Source organism: Anomalospiza imberbis, chromosome Z (genome assembly GCF_031753505.1).
Source record: "Anomalospiza imberbis isolate Cuckoo-Finch-1a 21T00152 chromosome Z, ASM3175350v1, whole genome shotgun sequence".
Lineage (NCBI taxonomy): Eukaryota > Metazoa > Chordata > Aves > Passeriformes > Viduidae > Anomalospiza > Anomalospiza imberbis.
The window spans coordinates 13,341,711-13,363,207 of NC_089721.1; the positions used below are offsets into that span (position 1 = coordinate 13,341,711).

General features: G+C 36.3%; 1 protein-coding gene across 2 annotated transcripts in view; it reads left to right on the forward strand.

Moving 5' to 3' along the window:
* GHR (growth hormone receptor) overlaps positions 1 to 18,088 on the forward strand; it is a 151,466-nt gene extending 133,378 nt beyond the window's left edge. For both annotated transcript variants that reach the window (XM_068176157.1, XM_068176156.1), the window contains exons 4-10: positions 3,950 to 4,079; positions 5,138 to 5,298; positions 6,318 to 6,496; positions 10,055 to 10,226; positions 12,052 to 12,142; positions 14,961 to 15,030; positions 15,288 to 18,088. In XM_068176157.1, the coding sequence (XP_068032258.1) occupies positions 3,950 to 4,079; positions 5,138 to 5,298; positions 6,318 to 6,496; positions 10,055 to 10,226; positions 12,052 to 12,142; positions 14,961 to 15,030; positions 15,288 to 16,250 (1,766 nt within the window). In that variant the 3' untranslated portion in view covers positions 16,251 to 18,088. The remainder of the gene's footprint in view (positions 1 to 3,949; positions 4,080 to 5,137; positions 5,299 to 6,317; positions 6,497 to 10,054; positions 10,227 to 12,051; positions 12,143 to 14,960; positions 15,031 to 15,287) is intronic.
* Positions 18,089 to 21,497: the final 3,409 nt, after the last annotated feature.

Sequence of the window (21,497 nt, forward strand, 5' to 3'; positions counted from 1 at the left end):
TACTCTTCCACACTTCCATCTCCTTTTAAAGTTATATTTTCTTAGAGGGACTTTTAAAGAAGTGGGGGAAGAGGGAAGAAAAAGAAAGTAAAAATGTAAATTCAATCTCTAAAAGAATTAGCCTTCTGACAATTTTTCCATGTTGTTTCCTGTTGAAATGGCATATTTGGTCAAGCCATTATCTTGAGTAAAGCATGTGGTTTTATTAATGAAAGTTTGATGGGAACTTACTAGATTAGATAGGAAATGCGCAAGTTTGCATCCATACTTTGTTTTGCTCTTCTAGTCTATTTAAAATCTCAGTTTGACAGCCTTTACTTTCAGTACCCTGCTGTCTTTATGCTTAAATGTATTCATCTGAGCTATTGCTTACAGTTACCACATTCTGGGACAGTTTGTTCAGATGGAGCTCACACAGGGGTGCACAATGCTGATAATTGACTTGTGTGGGAAACAAGGAATTCATGAGCTCTACCCCAAGAATGCCAAGCCTAACACAAGTCAATTTCTTCAGTCAGTCACAAAATCTGTGGCTGGAAACTTGACACAGAAACTGGAAATATTTTTCATAAGATAATATTTCTTTCAAATAGTCATAAAATTAATATATTCATATGAACTGGTTAACCAGGAATACTGAATCCCAAACAAAAATACTCCCTGTTCAAAAATTCTTGTAACTGTTGAAGGAACGTCTATGAGAGAAAGAATTAATGGTCCTGTCATGATTGAGTGGAAAAGAGAGACTTGGGGATACATCCCTCTGAAGTTAGGATCTAAGAGACTAAACCTTAATCTGTATTCTGCATTGCTAATCCTCTCCATTGTCAATGATGCCATTCTGGTTTTGTTATGATCTGTTTTCCTAAAAGAGTTTGTACATCTGAAAGTGTGCATAAAGCTGGTAAATTCCAGAGAATTGATTATTAAGACATGGTAGAGCCTATATCTAAGATTCTTCTGGACCTCTCAAAATCTAAGTTTGATTTGATTCAGTTCATTTCATTTTGTTAAAAAGTGACAGTGTGACGTTATTTACCCCTACATGGGGATGAGAATGAGAACATGGTCTGCATGGTCTTTACATATTATATGTTCTATCTATAAATACAGCTATAAATACATCAACAGAAATATTCTAATTTAGGAGAGTTTTCCAATATATCATTTTCTCAAATTCTTAATGTGTAGCAGTAAAAACAACTATATTTGCATGTAGCTGAGGATAGAAACAGGAAAAGCCATAGCATGTACTTCCGTGCACACTATCTGTTTATAGAAGAAGGGATAGACAAGTGTCTTCTTGATTATAGGTATTATGCAATTGAGGCAATTTTATTCATGTCTTTGAAGTAAAAGCAGAAAATTTAATTCTTTTTTCTTGTTCTGTTTTTAAACAGTTTTTTTCCTTTGTTTTGTTTTTCTTTAATAATTTGATTTTCAATTAAATAAGAAAATTCAAATTTGAAAGCTGGAACACTCACACTTTTAAAAGTTATAAATACAATACTGTTCTTGAATCTTTTATCCTATTTTTTTTTGGATTCATGTTACAACGATTTGCAGTTTTGTGATCATGTGCTGTTTCTAACAAAGATATCTACTACATGGAAATTGTTTGACAAATGATGCAAAACTGTGTAAAAGCTCATATCAACGTCAATCCCAGAAGCATTTTGAAGTTTTGCCAAAGCTGTCAAATACCGAATATCACACTAAAAAAATCAGATGCAATAATAAAAATGTTCTGTTTCAATATTCTCTGGAAAAAGAACAGTGAAATAACTTTCCATTTGTAGCAACATTTCATTTCAAAATTTGCTTCAGTTTTAAACTTGTTTAAAGTTGAGTGAAATAGAACATGCTATCTAAGAAAAAAGCCAGATTTTTTTAAATCTTTCCAATCAAACTTCAGTTATTTTAGGGTGGCAAGATGAATTCTCAGTGCTTTGGGGAGGCAGGAGAGGGAAGGGGAGGGCAGAGAGCTTTAATCTAACTAGCTTGTGAAATATATTTATAGATATATTCTCAGGCCTTATTTATTGTCCAACGTGTAAAATCCGACAATTTTATGGGATGAGCAAAACAGAAATTCATAATACTCATGTATTAGTTAATGTCTGATGTGGATGCTTGGCAGTGTATAATATAAAGTACACGATTTAAACCACTGAAGCCTAATAAATACAGATTGCTCAGGCATGGAGTGGCTGTGTCTATTTGAGCCATAAATAAAGGAGTCAGTGTTCATGAAGGCCACAGTATCCTCTTGTGTAGCAGGAAGTGCCTAGTGATTGTGGATAACTGTATCTTAATACTTTTTCTGACTTTGAAGGTAAATATATTGTATCAAGTATTATCACAGAATCACAGAATGGTTTGTAAAGAGGCTGACCCCCCTGCAATCACACAGGACATCTTCAACTAGACCAGGATGCTCAGAACCCTGTCCAACCTAGTCTGTTTCCTGGGTGGGGCACCCACCACCTCTCTGGGCAATCTGTTCCAGGGTTTCACCACCCTGACACTAATACATTTCTTCCTTATGTCTTGTCTGAAATTCTGGTATTCACAGCTGTGATACTGCCAAAACATTTGCGAAGAACTTTGCACGCAGGGTCTAGTAGCATCATGTTATTCCGTTTTCAGGGATCATTTCACAACTCATAAATACCTGATTAGCATCTACATCTTAAGTGCATTTTGGAGAAATTTTCTTAAATAAATTATTGTATTTCCCAGATAGTCTGTGAAGAGAGGTAGACAATTCCATATGCATTTGATCTTCCTCTGAAGGCATTTCAGGCCAAAGAGGGAACACTGGCAATTAGAACGTTTAAAATCAGGAAAAAGTTAAGGTTTGACTTTGGAAGCAGTGAGTCATACCTGCAACTTCTGCATTTATACTTCTCACAAGTGTTGATGTGGCTGACTTATTGTAGCAGTCATTTTATGATCTTCCATCATTTTGGTTTTGATAACGAATAGAAATTATGGATATAGAAGTGACATGTGGCATAACATGCCCATGCTTAGAAGTCCCTTTATCTCCCTCAAAACAAGATTATATCCACACAGCACTGAGCACACAAACCTGAGCTTCTGTCATGAGCAGGAATTGTGAAATGCCTCAGCTGGGTATGTGCTAAGCTGTGGTGAGTCTGATGGAAGCTCTGCAGTACCACACCTTCTTCAAAGCAAGTGAAGTGCTAATTCAGGTGTAGCTGTACTGAACTAACCAAACCGGGGAGAGCCAGCTGGTCCAAAGGCAATGAGCCCACTGTGCTCAGCCTTGGTGTGACCTCCCTGTGTGCAGTGTTGGGCCCTGCAGTTTAAGATTTTAATGTCTTTGATTGCATCTTGCAGAGGGAAACAAAGCTGATAAAGAGGGCTAGTGACAGGACATGTGGGAATGGTTCAAAACTATACCTGAGGGGTTTGGACTGGGCATTAGGACAAGCTTCTTTAAGTGGTCAAACTCTGGAATAGGCAGCCTGGAGCGGTGTTCGATGCCCCACGTCTGCCACTGTTTAAGAGGCATTTGGACAGTGCACTTAATAACAGGCTTTACCCTTTGGTTAGCCCTGAAGTGGTCAGGCAGTTGGACTGGATGATTGCTTTAGGTCCCTTCCATCTGAAACAAACTTTTCTGTACTATTCAGTTACAGCTGTAGGGCTGGCAAATCCCTATGCCAAGTGTCAGGCTGTGATAGTATCACTTCTACACGGTACAAAAGAGAGCTTGATGCATCTTTCAAATTTATAGCGTCTACAGTCATCTACATGTATGCACATAAGAATTTAAATCTTGCCTCATTGTATATAAGGAATTGGAAGAAAATTTATTTATTCATTAAAGGTGCCGAGTTTAATTTTAACAACAGGTTAGTCTGGGGTTTGGATTTGTTTAATGTGTATGCTTTTTTCCCCTGCTTTTTTTTTCTGACAGACCTCTTGCAGTGGCCACAAATCAGCAAATGCAGATCACCTGAAATGGAGACATTTTCATGTTTTTGGACTGCTGGAAATTTTTATAACCTCACTGTTCCAAGAATACTACAGCTATTGTACAAGAAGAGGTAATAAAAGCGGAAACAGGAAAAGAGAGATGTAACTTATTTTGCCATGCTTGTTAGATTGCTACTGTTAATTTTTTGCTGTGATATGAGCCATACTGTTTCTAAGGGTATAAACCCGTGTTTTAAGTACATTTTTTCCAGTGTTAGAATTTAATGGTAATTATTAAGCAATTTGCAGCAACAAGCATTATTTGACAGATAATTAAGAACATGGTCTTACTAAATTTAGGTCCAGGTTGCAGAATCCAAAACTGAACACTATATGGCTTGGGTAAGGATTTTTAATAGGCAACTTCAGTTTATTCTTTATCCATCCAACCTGCAACATTGAAATTCCTTATATGTATGAACAGATGTAGAGGTTGGATACAGGCACTTTCGAATTTTTATTAAAGTTTTATGAAGTCCCCATTGATCAATTGCTGTGATAAAGCCTGAACATACAGGTCCAGGGGAAAAGGCTGCTCGAATACTGGGATAATGTTCCATTGAGTCCTGTTCAATTATGATTCAGCTCCACTTTAAGCTTTTTTAAATTTCAAGTTGCTACAATGATTAGCCTGAAAAAGGACATAGACATTACCAGTAATGGCTATTAAGGAAATAGGCCTTTTGTTCACAGGAGGATGTGCATTTCTGTTCCCTCTAATGAAGAGGGTTTTGATCTTTTTGATCTACAGATGCTTTTTGATGATGATAATGATGCATTTGTATAGCAGACTTAAGCCTAATAGCAAGGCTGGCTTTTAGTTACTCTGAGACATCTCAGAAATCATAGAAACATAGAATAACAGAAATATAAAATGTTTTAGGTTAGAAGGCACCTTAAAGTTCATCTATTTTCCAGGCCACTAAGAGTACATGAGTACCTAAACTCGGTTATGCAGGTTTCTTCAGTAGTGGTTTCATTGTAAATCACCATCAATATTGACATGTTTTCATCCCTTTCGTAAGTTTTACAACTTACCAGTACTCTGTCTTGTAACTTCTGTAATTTATACTTTGTAAGATCTGTAAATCTCTCTCTCATGAATATTGCATTTTTGTTGTCATTCTAGTAATGAGGAAGACTGGAAAGAATGCCCTGATTATATCACTTCAGGACAAAATAGCTGTTACTTCAATGCATCCTACACCTCTGTGTGGACACCCTATTGTGTTCAGCTTGCCAGTAAAAATGAAGTATATGATAAAAAATGTTTCAGTGTTGATGAAATAGGTATGCTTCCCTTATGTATCATACCTCTATAAGCTTCTGTATTACTTAAGCTGTATTTAAATCTTACCTCTCTGAAAAGTTAGTACCAAAAATATATGATACATGGGAAGGGATTTGATTTTGTAACAGTGTAATGTGATCCACACCAGAAAATATTGCCTAGATTGGAAAAAAGCTTAAAGGATAAAAGCAAATTGTGTTTTCTTTTTCTAAATACCAGTGGTCTCTCAAATGTGTGTATGCTCAAATGAGCTTGTCCTTGCTTTCACTTTGAGCCCTTTCTAATGGATGCTACATCTCCTTGTAGAGCAAAGTTAGCATTAAAACCTTGATTCCACAAAGCTCTGGAAGCCAAACACTATTTTGTTCCCGAATCAACTGTAATCTAAAGGATCAGGATGTCTAGTATTTCTAAGCTAGGATTTATATTTATGGCAATACGAATTTTGACTGCCTGGGATTTTACTGATGTTATTGCTTGCTCAGAGTGCAGTGTACCACCATTAACTGCATATCCAGACAATTTATTCCTACAGGCGATTAGAATACCCAATGCTCTCTGTTATTCAGCTGAGCAAATTTAGATTAGTTTTTCAAATACGAAAACTTTTCAGTGTACTTCTATATTAGCTACTAAATATTTGTCTTTCTGTGTTACTCCAATTATTGTTTTTATTTCTAATCAGAAATCTATGTTTAAATTTTGATGGATAATTGTTTATATCTAGTGTTTTATACTATCTATTCAGAAATATACTTTAGTAGGCAATACATTCTTAATCTTCTTTATTAGTTGCTTGGGTAAGATTTGTGCAGAACATATCTACTGCCAATTGGCAGGGTGTCTTCTTGTTATCAAACTTGCAATAGCTGTGACATTGCAATATATTCTACTTTAATCAGAAAATACACAGTTAATATACTTTTTAAAGTCCTGAAATAATTTATCAGTGTGTAGTAAAAATGGTCATTTCACATTGATAACTGGCTGTTTTATTCCAAATACTCTATTTAAACAGTATTACCTGATCCCCCTGTCAACCTTAACTGGACTCTGCTAAATACTAGTCAGACTGGGATCCATGGCGATATCCAGGTAAGATGGGATCCACCACCAACAGCAGATGTTCGGAAGGGATGGATTACTCTGGAGTATGAATTGCAGTACAAAGAAGTTAATGAGACAAAATGGAAGGAGGTATGAAACAAATATTTATTATACATTAGTCATAGTGCAGTGCAGGCTTGTTCTATCCCTAGCAATCTCGTGCCACTATGAAAAACGTTTGTAATTGCTAATTAGACAATGCCTTAATTCTTAAACAATATGCCTACATTTTTTCTGACATTTTTTAGCAAACACTGTAACTTTACGTGTCAAGATAGTTGACAGGTAGGATAATGAAAAACCCAGAAACGCCTCTGTTAGATTAGTAAGTATAGGAAGAATCAGATATATGCAAGTTTTTTCAAGGATAAAATATTTTTCTATTGTTTTCTTAAGCTTCAAGTATTTAAAAAGTGCATGGAGTTTCAGTAGTCTGAACAGGAGTATTTTGTTTGGTAAATATCACCATGTCAATCCAGATTCTTCATAGTACCTGTAAAATCTTAATACTTAAAATTTGTGTGGAATAAGGGTGAGTGGGAGGGAGGGAGGGAGGGAGGCAGGGAGGGAGGGAGGGAAGGAAGGAAGGAAGGAAGGAAGGAAGGAAGGAAGGAAGGAAGGAAGGAAGGAAGGAAGGAAGGAAGGAAGGAAGGAAGGAAGGAAGGAAGGACGTACAGTTTGAGGTACAGTTTAAAATTTGATGCAAAAAGCAAATAAAAACATATATTACAAATCTTTTAAGTTTACTTTTTGAAAATCACTTAATTTTTCATGTAGTTAGTTTTTCTGTTACAGGGAAGATATTGTACCCATCTTATCTGAATGTATAGGCTAAATGCCAGTGTGTCATGGCATATTTGCATATGGAGAGCTCTTCTTCAATGCAGTAAGAACATCATGTCAGAGCAGAATCCTTCCTTTGCTTTCTTATTAATGTGAACTGAGTTAACTGGCAGAAAAAAAAAAAAAACCCAGATAATACTGTTACAAATTTGTCCTTAACTACAAAAGGAAAATTTAAACAATTTGAACATAGTCAAATTTACTAATTGAAATGTAGTCAAACTGGTTTGCTTGCCTTCACCTGTTAAAGACCTTGGCTCTCTCCTCACTTCTGGACTTTCTTAGTGTTAGCATTTTCTCTTCAACCTAGTCCTTATTAATAAGTCTACAGCCAAACAGGCTTATAATGTCTGTGTTATGATATTTCCTAATAGTTCTCTGCCTTTCCATCTACACTGGTTTAATATATTAGCCTCTTAATATATATATATAGTTAATATATTAGCCTCTATTTTAAAGCCTATGAAATGTGTTAAGTTTAGGCTGTAAATCAATAATCTTTAAGAAGCTGAAAATCTGCAGATGTTCAAAAGCAAGAATACACGTATGTCTCTAAAAATGCACATTTTTATGGGTTTTTTTTATAAGAGTTTCAACATCAATCATACCCTAATAAAGCTTTGTTCTTGCTCCAGTACTGTCAATAATCCCAGAAAGCTTTGTGAATAGTCCTCAGGAGAGCAAAGATAGGAAGATCAGTGTTCTTTCAAAGCATAGATAAGGATTTCCTGACTCTGATACTTGCCTCAAGAGACAAAGTATTATAGATTATGTTGGACTTATCCTGTGTATAGTGTATGGTTTTGTAAGCCTTTCATTTTAGGAGCATAAACATGGCATAATTCACTGAGACACTACAAGAGCACAAAAATCCTGGTCTAGCCTAGGACAAGAGCAAATTTCGGAATGACAGAATTGGAGCAATGCTACAGTTTCACTCTTTGGATTCCTTGCTACAAATGCCTTCTCTAATGAGTGTTGAAGCACATTAAGATAGAAATGTCCAGTTATACATGGTCAAGTTACACATGTCTAGTTATTACTAGTTTTTTACACAAAGGATAATCCTTGACTGCTTAAATATACCATAATGTTTTGTACATATAACTAATAAAAAATTAATTTCTCGTACTTCTTACTGTATTAAGTCCCCCCTTACTGAGACTTGTTTGTAATTTTTCAATATTTTTGGGGATGAATCATTGCTTTTTCATGCATAGCCTTTCTTATTTTTTCAATATTTTTTCAATACATTTAATAATTGAAAATAAATAATTTCTAAATTGAAAGAAGAATAAATATTAATTAGTAAGTGTTAAAACAGTAAGTTATAGTGATAAGAGGACCAAAATTATTTTCTGAGAAACATTTTAAACTAATAAAATCCACCCTGGATAATGGGTGTTCATGAGACAGAGACAAATTATTGATTACCTTTTATGATGTCTCTCTTTTATGATGTGGCTTTTACTTGAATTAATCCATGACAAATGCTGTTTTTTCATCTACTTACTTCATGCTGAACTTTCCCCACTCTATACATCCTGTTCCATCCAGGAGTCTTTCATAAATGCTCTGATTTATTCTTCTTGGCTTTTTCCAAGTGACACCATTATTTGGGATGTATGTAAATTTATCAGTAAAACTTCTGTGAACTATTTCTTTGTGGCTTAATAGCATGAAATAGGTATATATTAGATATCCTTCCCAATGCTTTCCAAATGGATATTCTTCACATATTAAAAACATTGGTGATGTATAGCAATGGTTCTCCACAATGCTCAACTACTAGCAGAGAAAAGCAGTCTGCCTCCTCCAAAATCTGACTGGTTGGTTGTAAGAAATTGGAGTCTGGAGTCACCAGGGATCAGACAACTCCAGAGATCATAGCTACCAACAAATATTGTCTCAAGTTTAGGTTATGCAGCTATAGAGATTATAGGACTGTATTGTTGAAGCTTCCTTCAAATTCCCAAAGGCTGCTGTTTTCCAGATATTTTAAGTCCTAGCCATGATGGGTTTTTTTCTGGTATCATATTTGATTCTGAAGTAAAAGTAGAATATCTGCCACATGGATTTCTATTTTGAACACATTTTTCTTATTTTGTATACTTTTGTAGGGTTATTGGAATTAAAATGCATATTCTTAGAGGTCTAATAGAAAAAGGCAGAAATTTCACCTATTAAGACCTCCAATGTGATTTCCTAAACAGTTTGATATTCAGCAGTATCTAAGTATGTTTCAGCTAATATAAACGTTTCAAAGACCACAGTCTGATGCCAGCTGTTGCACAGTCTCCATTACCACAATTTGTATACAGCTGAAGATTTTGGGGACCTATACATTGTTCTCCAAATAAAAACATTTGTAACATGCAATATGTTTGATTATAACCATTAAATCTATAGTGGAGATTGCAGTAGTTTTAGAACTCCCATGTTATTTTAACAGCAGTTTTGGCATTCTGCAGTCAGTAATGTTGTGTTATAACAATAAAAAGGATTTACAACCTGAAAGATCAGTGAAAGATGTTCACACCACCTACTTATGGCATGTAACTGGGGGGAGCTGCCTTTCTTCACTGACTGTATCTACAGAGCTTAGATTCTCTGCTTTTAGTCCCCCGAATCACAGAAACACCTGATGACTACTAAGTCGACAGTAAATAGTGTGAATGTTCTCTGAATTCTTCTTGTGGTATCCTTAAAACTCCAGGTAGCAAAAATGCCTTGAGATATCAAGCAGCAGTGTAAAATTTCCAGTACAACTGAAACAAATAAATCACAATCCTTCTGTCTTTACAGTTAAAACCCAGGCTCTCAACAATAGTTCCACTGTACTCTCTGAAGACAGCAAGAGATTATGAGATACGAATCCGATCAAGACAACGAACTTCTGAAAAATTCGGGGAGTTCAGTGAAATCCTCTATGTATCACTTTCTCAAATAGGCGTTGGATGTGATCATTGTACAGAAGGTAAATAAGCAAATTATTTTATAGCTGTGGTTCTTTTCTTTTTGGTGATGGGGTGGAGGGTGATTTCAACCATGTTATATGGTTGAATACATTGGTATTCCAGCCTACTACATGAGAATCATTGGGAGAGATTCAGAATGTTCAAGTTCTAGATACAAGTTCAAAATTACACTCAGCAAGACTGTTTCACAGATTATCAGAGAGCAAAAATACAAATAGCTTTAAGAATTAGAAGTAACTGCTATTGTTCATCTCATCTAAAGATGAGCAATAGAATGAGCAAAGAGCAAATGAGCAAATGAGCAATAAGATGAGCAAAGAGTCTAAACTAGAATTAAATCTCATACTTCATCATCTAAAATGAGCAATTCAGTTGGGAAGAGAAGAATTGTGATTTCTTGTAATACTGTTTTCTGGTCTCACTGACATAACAATGAGTTACTCTAACATGTTTAAAACAGACATATCCATATAGGACTTTACTGATGCCTGAAAGCATGTCTGGTCAAAATCTGAGCTGGGAACACAGGGCTGAAACTCATACCTGAATTCTTTATTGTGTTTTTTTTTTTCTCTGAAAGGTCATATATGGAGTTCTAGAGCTTTCTGTCCAGTGTTCCTTGTCCCCAAAAAAAAAAGAGTGAAATTTCTGTAGGAAATTTTAAATTATTAAAAAATAAGAAAAATCTAAGACTAAAGCTAGAAAAAAAATCTCTATGCTTTGTAATTTACAATGTAATATTAAGAATAATGGAATTGCTAGTATTTAGGAGATAAAACATTTCATTTATCAGCATTGTTCTTCATTTCTACTAAATTGCATTTCTCAATTAATTTTTAAATTCTTTGTAGCCACCTGAGTGGTAAATAAAAGAGGGTTTTTTTTTTTCAGTTGATTCAGTTGGTTCACAACATAATTAATTTTCAGCCTTTAGAAAGTGAAGTGGTATGTTTTTTGACACAACCTTACTTTAGTTTTTGCGAGAGAAAATTAGTTTGCTTGTGATTTTCTGTGCTATTAGTAGTGTTCTCTCAGCTTGAATGAACAAGTATTAGCATGGTCTGTGGCATTATATGCCTTCAGGACTACTGATACCATGTTCCAAGCAGGCAGAATGTTCCTCATGGCTGGTTTTGCTATAGACATTATCTTTATTAAGATCTTGTTTAGTTTAGCAAGGAGTCTCAGTGGACTCGTAAATGCATGGAAACTGCTGAGACCAAAAGCTGCCATGGATAAGGAATGATACTTCCCAATTCAATGCTGCAACTGAGGCTCTCCCAAACCACACCCCACTCGCTCAGTCCTTCTTACCCTTTTTGCTCCAGTGGGAAGGAGTGGAGAACTGACAACACAAAAAGTGAGGATCACAGGTTTATGAGCAGTTTACTGGAAACAGCAATGAGAGAAGAAAACAAACAGTAAAAGCAACAATATTAATAGAAAAAGTATACAAAAGAGAGGGTGGTTCACACTCTCAGTGAGAGATGCTCACTGCAGAGACAACGAGCAATGTCAGACAATGCCACCTCATTTTTCAACCAGAAGTCACACCTTTCTTCTTGGAAGCCAGGGAGTCCCTTTGTCCATCCCTGGCAGGGACATGAGGTGGTGTTCAAGAACCTCCAAGTGCTGGCTAGAACTAGGACAAAGGCACATTTTTATTTCTGCTGAACATAGAACTTTCACATTTAAGTAAAATCAATTTTCATCAGTTTTTACCTGAGGATTTTGGAATCCTCAGGTGATGGAAGACAAGGCTGAAATTAAAGATGTGACAGTGATAAAGATTCCTGCTTATATGTTCATGTTTTGTTGTTTCAGAAGTTGAGTTTCCATGGTTCTTAGTTCTTGTCTTTGGAGTGTGTGGGCTGGCTGTAACAGTGATCTCAATCATGCTGTCTAAGCAACCAAGGTAGAGACTTTTTATTTGTTGGATTTTATGTACCTGTAGCTTAAAAAAAAAAAATCAATTATTTCAAATTTGGGGGAAAAAGAACCATTTTGAGCATTTTTGTCTATTCTTGTAAATTACATATAACTGGCATCAGTAGGTATGGGGTCTTCAGCATGGGGAATCTGATTATGTTGATGTTCCTCTTTCACTGCAGTACATTTTATTCTGCAAAATTTATATGATTGATTTACATAGGCTTTGAAGGGTGCTGGTTTTTAGTTCACTCAAATTTTGAACATACTATTTTTATTCATATGCTGTTCAAAAGTTTCATACAAACATATGTCTATGCATATGACTTTGTTCTTAGACCATTCCACTAAATTCTACTTCTTGAAGCCAAGGGAAAGAGATTTAGTCATAGGGAAATATTTGGTCTCTGTGGATAAATTGCAGTTCCTGTAGATTACAGGAATAAATAAAAATTAAACTAAGCACAGAATTGCATTGTTTGTAAAAATTATAAAATGGTATCATATACAAAAATGAAAGAATGAAACATTCATAAAAATAACAGGTCTTAATATTAATTAATCCCCTAATATGTGTTTTCAGGGATAGGTTTTGGCAGAATTCAACTCAGATGTCATATCAGTACTGTTGTACACTATGGAGCAACACCATGGTCAAGTGTTGCACACATGCATGTTGTCAGTGGTCTCGTGTACACTTTGAAAATGAGTACTGAGTAGTTTTGCACATACAAAAAAATGGTGAAATTTCATTTCACATACTGAAATTAAAACAATATGGTGCATTTGGAGCAGATCTAATTTTTTTTTTTTTTTTTTTATTTAGCAGTATTTTTTATTTAGGCAAGCTCTACACTTTGACAGATTTTAATTTCAGGAAGCCATTCCCTGCAATAGCATCCCAATCCCAGATTTAAGAGTAAGGCTCCTGATACAATTCATGACAAAAGTTTAATGTGTCAGAATGGAGCAATGTGCATGTGGCACCAGGAGCTAAGGTCAGCGTACTGAATTACAGGTGGCTTAGTCTCAGAAAATCCTCAAGTCCGGAGCATATCTCTGATCAGAGTTTATAAATATCTTCCATGATAATCATGAATGCTGAAAGAAGCTTTTCTCCACTGAGGACCTTCATGTGCAAAGTTTTTCTGGACTGCGGGCATGCGCCCTTTCCTTCAGACTTGAGCATTTAGTGGTGAAATCGCAATGTATTCTGCAGAGAAGCAGAATAGAGCCTGCATAGGTTTTCCATAATGCAAAATATCCAGGCTTGGTTTTCTCCTGATTCTGAAAGATACCAGTTCATATTTTCCTCGGTTATGATCTCACAGACTCTGAATGAGTCTCTGTAGGACAGATGCCATAGGTTTAGGTCATTGGAATTGAGAGATGAAAGCTTGAATTATGCTAGGCTAAGAAAGGAGCAGAGCACAGTTCTCCCTCCCAGATTTCTTCTCCAGGCAGTGAGTGGTAAAATTCTTTGTCTGTTTCATTAGAAGCAATGCCCAGTCCTGTCAGAATACCTGATTTGTGGATTCAACTGTAAAGCACAAGTCCTATCCCTGAGAGCCCAACCAGTTTACACTGCCTCTCCAGAGATTAGGTGGAAAATTACTGGATTTCTGGCTCTCACTAGGCTTTCTGGGCAGAACAGAGGATCTGCTCAAAACCAGAAACATCTGAGGAATTTGGACATGCCATGGTTAAGCCAAAGGTGCCTAAATTTCTTTCTAGGCGCTCTTTAAGACATCTGTGACCCTCTCTGGACCTCAGCAGCGTCAGTAAAAAGGCAGCAGAACTAATATCTGGATTTGTATTTGCCATTTCCCACACCTTACTTTCTAAAATAGGCAATTAACCTAGTAAAAAAAGAATTTTGAATTTTCCTTTTTTTTTAATCTGTTTGCAAAAGAAGCAGAGAGGTAAAATGAGGAGATAGGCATGACCAGCTACTGTTGGATTATGATTCAGGGAAAATCATCTTCTATTAGAATCGGGAGAGGGAGTGGTTATTATTAGAATGGGCGTGGTTACTAAATTGGTTACTATTAGAGTGGTTACTATTAGAGTGGTTACTATTGAAATGGGCAGAGGGAGTGGTTTGGTTCAGAGGGGGTTCTGTCCCCTAAAAAATTAGGAATGCACTTTATGAAGGATTAGAATAATATGTATTTCCACAGCCTGCAAATGCCCAAGCAAGTTACTAGACCTTTCTCCACAAGGGTAAACCCCTGCCTTAATGATATATTATTTGTTGCACTAATAATTCAAAAAGCAGAGCTGTTATAGAGATGGCAAAATACTAGCCTAGATTTTTGCAGATGTTTTTCAGTTATATTTATTAGTTCTAAAGTAATTCACTCTTTCCACCAATTCCCATTTTCTGTTCCCCTACTTAAATTTATTGGGCATATGCAAGGCTACTGTGTCCCCGAAAAAATATTTGGAGATGTCACCATATACTGAGGTTTGTATCAGGTTCCATTGAAAAGTATGTAAAAAGGGAATCTATTGACAGAGCTCTAGGAATTTACTCTCTTTCTATACAGCATTGAATTGTCAAAGACCAGACTCCAAAATGGATTCCCACGTAAATTTAACTGATTTCAAAAAGGAAGCTTTTAGAAAACTTGTTTCTTAATTTGCAGTGAGAGAAAATATTACTTCTTTTCCTTAGAAGTATTTGAAATTTCATTTTCAAACATTTAAGTTTTGAAGTAATTAAATATAAATGCAACGTAAGTCTGTCTTCTTTCTAACTTCCTCAAAAAGACCACTGTCAATTAAAAGCCTTTTTTTTTCAGGTTAAAAATGCTTATTTTTCCTCCTGTGCCAGTTCCAAAGATTAAAGGGATTGACCCAGATCTTTTGAAGGTAAGATTGAACTCTAAAATCTACAGTAAAAATCTTTGTAGTAGTAGCAGATGACAACTGTTGTCCCAGGCAGGAAAAGTTTTGTAGAAGAAAAATCTAACATTTGGGGAGTTGCCATAGAATTAGTTTGCATAAAATAATTTTGAATCCCTTTGCAATTATTACATAACTACAGTCATCTTTACATAAGTCAACATCATAGAAAGGACAAGTATTTATATTCCTTCCTTTATAAATTTTTTTTTTTTGATTTGTAGAAAGGAAAGCTAGATGAAGTGAATTCTATCTTAGCTTGCCATGACAACTATAAGACACAGCTATACAGTGATGATTTGTGGGTTGAGTTTATTGAGTTGGACATAGAAGACCTTGATGAAAAGAATAGAGCTTCAGACACTGACAGGCTCCTGAGTGAAGATCATCTGAAATCTCACAGTTCCTTGGGAGCTAAGGATGATGATTCTGGACGGGCCAGTTGTTGTGAACCAGATATTCCAGAGACAGACTTCAGCGCAAGCGACACATGTGATGCCACGTCTGATAGTGATCAGTTAAAAAAGGCTACTGAAAAAGAAAAAGATCTCTTGTGCCTTGACAGACAAGATAATGATGAGTCACTTCCAAGCCTTGCCAACACAGACCCACAACACCAGCATAGGAATACTCAGTCTGAAAACAGCCACCTGTGGGCACCCTTTGGAGACAGCGTTGAGTCACCCCGTCCGTCAGTCCATACCCAGATAAACAACAAGAATTCACTGGCAAGTACTGACTTTTACGCTCAAGTGAGTGATATTACTCCAGCAGGCAGGGTTGTACTTTCACCAGGGCAGAAATCCAAGCTGGGGAGAGCACAGCGTGAAGGCTGCACAGAACAAAACTTCACCATGGACAACACCTATTTCTGTGAGGCAGATGTGAAAAAATGCATTGCTGTGACTTCCCATGAAGAGAATGAGCCACATGTTCAGGAACAAGGCTATAATGAAGACGGTTACTTCACCACAGAGAGCCTTACCACTACTGTTGCCAATCTTGGAGCTTCACTCACGGCACCCCCAAGTTCAGAGATGCCTGTCGCAGACTATACATCAATCCACATCGTTCAGTCTCCACAAGGCCTTGTGCTCAATGCTACCGCGCTGCCAGTGCCAGACAAGGAATTCAACATGTCTTGTGGCTATGTGAGCACAGACCAGCTGAATAAAATCATGCCATAGCTATTTTTTATGTGTGTAGTGTTTCACAGGAGAGAGTCAGTTTTAGGCTTGTATGCTGAAACCAAAATGAAGTCTAAAAGTTTTTTGTGGTTCCTATAATTTTATCTGAAATGTTGCAGCGTAAAATATACATCAAAATATTCCTATTGTGTTCTGTAAATATTATCTATGAATTTGTCTTGAGGCTGTTTTGTCTTGTACTTGTGGGTGTTGATTTTTGTGAAATTAAACATTGAAATTACTGTTTAATGTACAGTAAATTGTGCATTTTGATAAAGCTAAAAATCAGGTGGTTTAAAGTGTAAGAATTTAGAAAAAACTGCTGTTGGCAGAGATCTTTATATCAATAGTTGGGAACTGATCATATAGGTGAAAACACAAAAGTAGCTTGACTAAATAACACATCTATTTTGATTTATATATTGGTAAAATATATTTTAATACTTTGGTCATAAAACCAGAAATGTTTTCTATTATACCAAATATTGTAGTTCAATATGGTGACCCATTTAAGTAATGTAATTGCTGCAGTCTTAAAAAGGAGTTTTCTGTTTTTTAAATTTTGTTGACAGCTAAAAGAAAAAATAGGTTTTTACAGAGCCGTTTTATATCTCCAAAGAAACCTATATAAAGATTTTGGAATATTGTAGGAACTTAAAAGTAACTGATTCTATTACTTTCTTACAGTAACTAGTATAGAAATATACATACAATTTAAAATTCTATGTAAAATTTTAAAATATACAGCATACTTGGGCAAATTATTCTGTTCCTCATCAGATTCTAGTTAATGCTAATAATAATACACTTTTTATAAACAAAATCTTTTTTGACCACAGTATTAAACACTGTGCAACTAAATTGTCACTGAATATTTTTGAGAACATGTGAATAAGCTCTGATAACTTAGCAGCATAGTATCTTCATATTTGACCAACTTCTGAAGCCCTTCCAGAGCCAAAGGTATCATTATTACATTTATTAGTCTGTGCCACATAAAGTCTTTATTTAAAAAAAATAAATTAAGGACTTCAGAAGTTAGCCAGAAGTTAATTTTTAAATATATTACAGGATTAAAATACTTCAGTGGAACAAGGGGATCAAGTGCAGTATTGTTCAAAAGTGGTTTTCGTTTTTGCAGCCTAACAGCATCTCCTCTGACCGTGTTAGGCAGACTTTCAGAAGGAAAGGAGAGAAAACTGAAACTCAGTGGGGAAGCTCTCTTTGTTCTTGAATGTGTTAAGAACCTGACAGAGCTTTGCAATTAACTCATATTGTTTCAGGAGTTACCTTCCTAGGCCATGGTTTCATCACAGTAGAGTTTTTCTTAGAAAGCAAATAGAAACATTCATTTCTTTATTCTGACCTGAACAGAAGTGTATGATGTGCAGTAAATTCAGGTCTTGCTTATGATGTCTCCAACTGAACTCACTGATGCTCTTTTTGTGACCAAGTGCTACACAACTGGGCCCAACTACTGGGTGGGATTTTTAAGTTTAGCACGTACTTTATGGTAAATGTGCATTAGATATTCTGCTAATTTGCTGCTATAATTTTCTAACAGCTACATTATTTAGTTTCATATAAAATTTCATAGATGATAGACACTAATGCAATTAATGCCTATATGTGTGTTTGAAAGAAATTTCTTACTCTGTTTCTATTGCCAAAAATAGTTAAATACCTCAGTCAAACTCAGAATGTCATTTTGGTACTTTACTGGTCACACAAGCCATGATATGCCGGTCAGAAGATGTGTCTTTCAGTTTCTATTTAACTTTCTCTATGTTAGTGTTTTGTTTGTTTTTCTCAAAGTTTAATAAATGTATTGTCTTTGATCTGTCTGGACACAATGTGGTTTTTTGCAGATAATTTTTTTTTAATGGAAAATAGAGATATTATTAGGAGAAATCAAGTATTTCACATAGAATAAAGCATAAAGCCACTTTCCTTAGAATAGAAACAATGCCTTATGTGATCAGTGTTTCCACTAATGGATGTGTATGGAGAGATGGGACATATTGCACCCAGAGCTGGCCAAGACATGTTGCCAGTTTAGCTGACCCATTTACATGCTGCTGGAGCATCCTGTGATTGGCAGGCTAGTCCCCAGCCTGTACTGCTGCATGGGTTCATCCTTCCCCAGCTGCAGGACCCTGCAGGAGCTTTATTAGTCCTCTCCTGTCCAGGTCTCACACAGCCTCCTGGAGAAGCAACCACTCCTCCCATTCCTGTGCCATGCACCAACTTGTCCCTTCATCCAGGTCACTGATCAATAAGCTGAACAAGATGGACTGAGCCCTGGGGAACACTGCTGACTACAGGCCTCCAACTGCACTCTACACTGCTGATCACAACCCTCTGAGCTCTGCCAGTCAATTCTCAACACACCTCATTGTCATCTTATCAACCCATGCTTCCTGAGCTTCTTGTGAGGATGTTACAGGAGACCGTGCTAAAAAGCCTTGCAGAAATCCAGGTAGACAACATCCACTGCTCTCCCCTCATCTACCCAGCCAAGCATTGCATAATAGAAGGCTTTTTTATTCCCTATGCTGCATCCATTGGTCTACAAGCATTCCAGGGAGGTAACTGGGCATGCAGGTTTCCCAGGAGGGGTGCAGGAGAATTACCACAACACACACCCCCTCCTTGATGTGGCTGACCTTTTGGTTCTTAACTTTGAAGGCAGCTAGGGAACATTTGTCACTGCTCTGTTTCACCTGGTCTATTTCCTAATTGGATGCAGTGGTGTGAGCGTTGCCATTTTGGATCCTACCCCCAAAGTCTTTCACTTTAAAGCCCATCTCAAACACATTGGCCAGCCTGCATGTAAACTACCTGCACATGTTCCCTTTCTTAGAATGACACTTTGTTCATAGATTACCTGGCAGAGTTTAATCTGTTGTGGTATCTTTATTCAGAAACCATGTTGGTTCTCAAAAGCAAGGACTCAAGTTGCTCTGCTGGCTGTCTCTGGTGTCAGCAAGAAGCCACCTTGGTTTGGAAAAGTTTTGATTTGAGCCTCTTTTTATCCATCAAAGAAAATGTAAATTTCCAAGGCTTAGTGTTAAAAGAAACTGAAAAAAAGCATCATTTACACCAGTTTCCATTAAGATAAGAAATAATTTTGTCAAGCATAATGACTTACACTACTATTCTTTACTACTTAGGGTGGAATATTTTTTCTGACTTAGGACACAGGGAGTGAGATCAGCAGATTATGAGAGCTGTTCAGTGTGATTGAAGATTAACATTATAAAAGGTATATTTTCTATTTAAAAATGAAGTATTAAAGAAGAGTTGAGTGCTCTTTAGACTTGCCATGATTTTAGAAATGCTTTGACTTAATGATGACAGTCTCTGTTGGTAACACTTTACTGTCATTTACAGTTTAGTATAAATAAATACATATGCATCAGCATAGTTATACAAATGAGAACTAATTCTCTTGTTCAAAAAGAAACTTCAAAGAAACTTCAAACAATATGACATTTAGCCACAGGCAACTTTCTTTCCTGCACTGAGATTTGCTATTTCAGGGGCCTGTTACCAGACAAAAAACAGGTGTGCCTGATGCAGACTACCTAATCTGAGAGGAAAAGGGAGAAAATGTTTGGAGCACGATACTATTTTTATTACAGAAGAAATGCAAACTTGAGTGGTGGGAAAAGAAGTAAACACTACAGATTCTTAGTTTTGCAGTATTGATTTTTCAGTTTAACTCAAAATATCTATTTCACCGAGATGGTGGAATTGGTAAGAATTTAACCAGCTTTTATAATCTTTGAGGAGATACTTTGAGGAGACTTTGAGGATACTTTGAGGAAATACAAGTGGATATAGTTCTCTCTTGGAACTGACTCTGTCTAAATGTTATTCAGCAGTACAAATTCTTCTCTCTGACTAATCATTATTAATTGCATATGCAGTCAGTGCTTTAACTGCCATAGAAACCATGCCCTCAGGCCACAGAGAAGCAAGATGTAGTGCAAATCCATTTCTGTGATTAGTATACTACTTAAACACTCTGGCATAACTGCATTGAGCAAGTGCTTCCTTATCTTCTCTAATCAGGGCTGTTAGAGCAGGTAACATGCAGAAGCAGAAGAGAAACTGCACCAGCGGTGTCAGAGAAACAAGCACAGCAGAGTGGCTGCCAGCAGTCAGCATGATAAGCAGATGCAGTTATTATAATCGATGCATCTAGTAAACTGGCACACTGTTTGACAGGTTTAATTTTTTATCACTAAAGTATTTGGTATTTCTTTTGTATAATATAAGCTTCTTTACCCTAATATATGAAAACTAGCTGACTAATGATACATTAGCTTCCTGCAATTAGTCTGAGAAAGCAGATCATCCCACATCATGTAATTTGTGAGAGAACATAGGTGAACTCCTCTCCTTGACACTAGAAGAAATAGAAGTCTGCAGAAGTCTTAGTGGGACTAAAAGCAAAGTTGATGAGCTTATGTTTACAACTTTCTATAGCTTCCCATCACGATGCTACAAATGATGCTTCCACTACTGTCCCTGGTCTGCTTTTGAACTCATACTGAAGGAAATGAAATCTGTTCTGTAACAGACACCTGAGACCTAGACATGCCAGGAAACTGATTAGTATTATTTTTTCTTCTTAATATATATTATTTTCCTTGACTACAAAAACTTACAATATTATACTAGAAAGACATAGACTGTAGAACAATACAGTGTCAATTAACTTCCTCATACTAAAAGTTTTCAGATCTATTTCCCAGTAGCTATCTGTGTAGCATGTACAGTGCTACAGTCTCAAGTTAAAGAGGAAATACAAACCTTGCCCTTCTGAATGAAAAACTCCTTCAGGAACTAATTCTGTGAGCCTAGTAAATGTACTTTCCTTGAAAGAGTAAGGATTAGGCTTGGAAATTTACTAAAGACAACATGCTTTCTAGTTAAAACTGTGCTACCAAATGAGTAGGTCCAACCCTTCTTCAACAGACATCTGAGCACATCTGAGATACAGTTGTTACCCAGAGATCCTTATGAGCATCCTATCCTCCACCTGTGGCCTAGCTGTGTGGGGTTCCTTAAGCCAAGTTTTTAACTATGCGGTGGAATTCTTTCTTTCTCACAGCACATTTTTTTGGTGGAATGAGAAAGATTTACTGGTGCCCTGAAATGCCATGAAAATTTTAAGTGACATTGTCTGAGCCAATCTACTGCTGGAACAATGTGCAACTCTGGAAAAGCTCCTGTGTT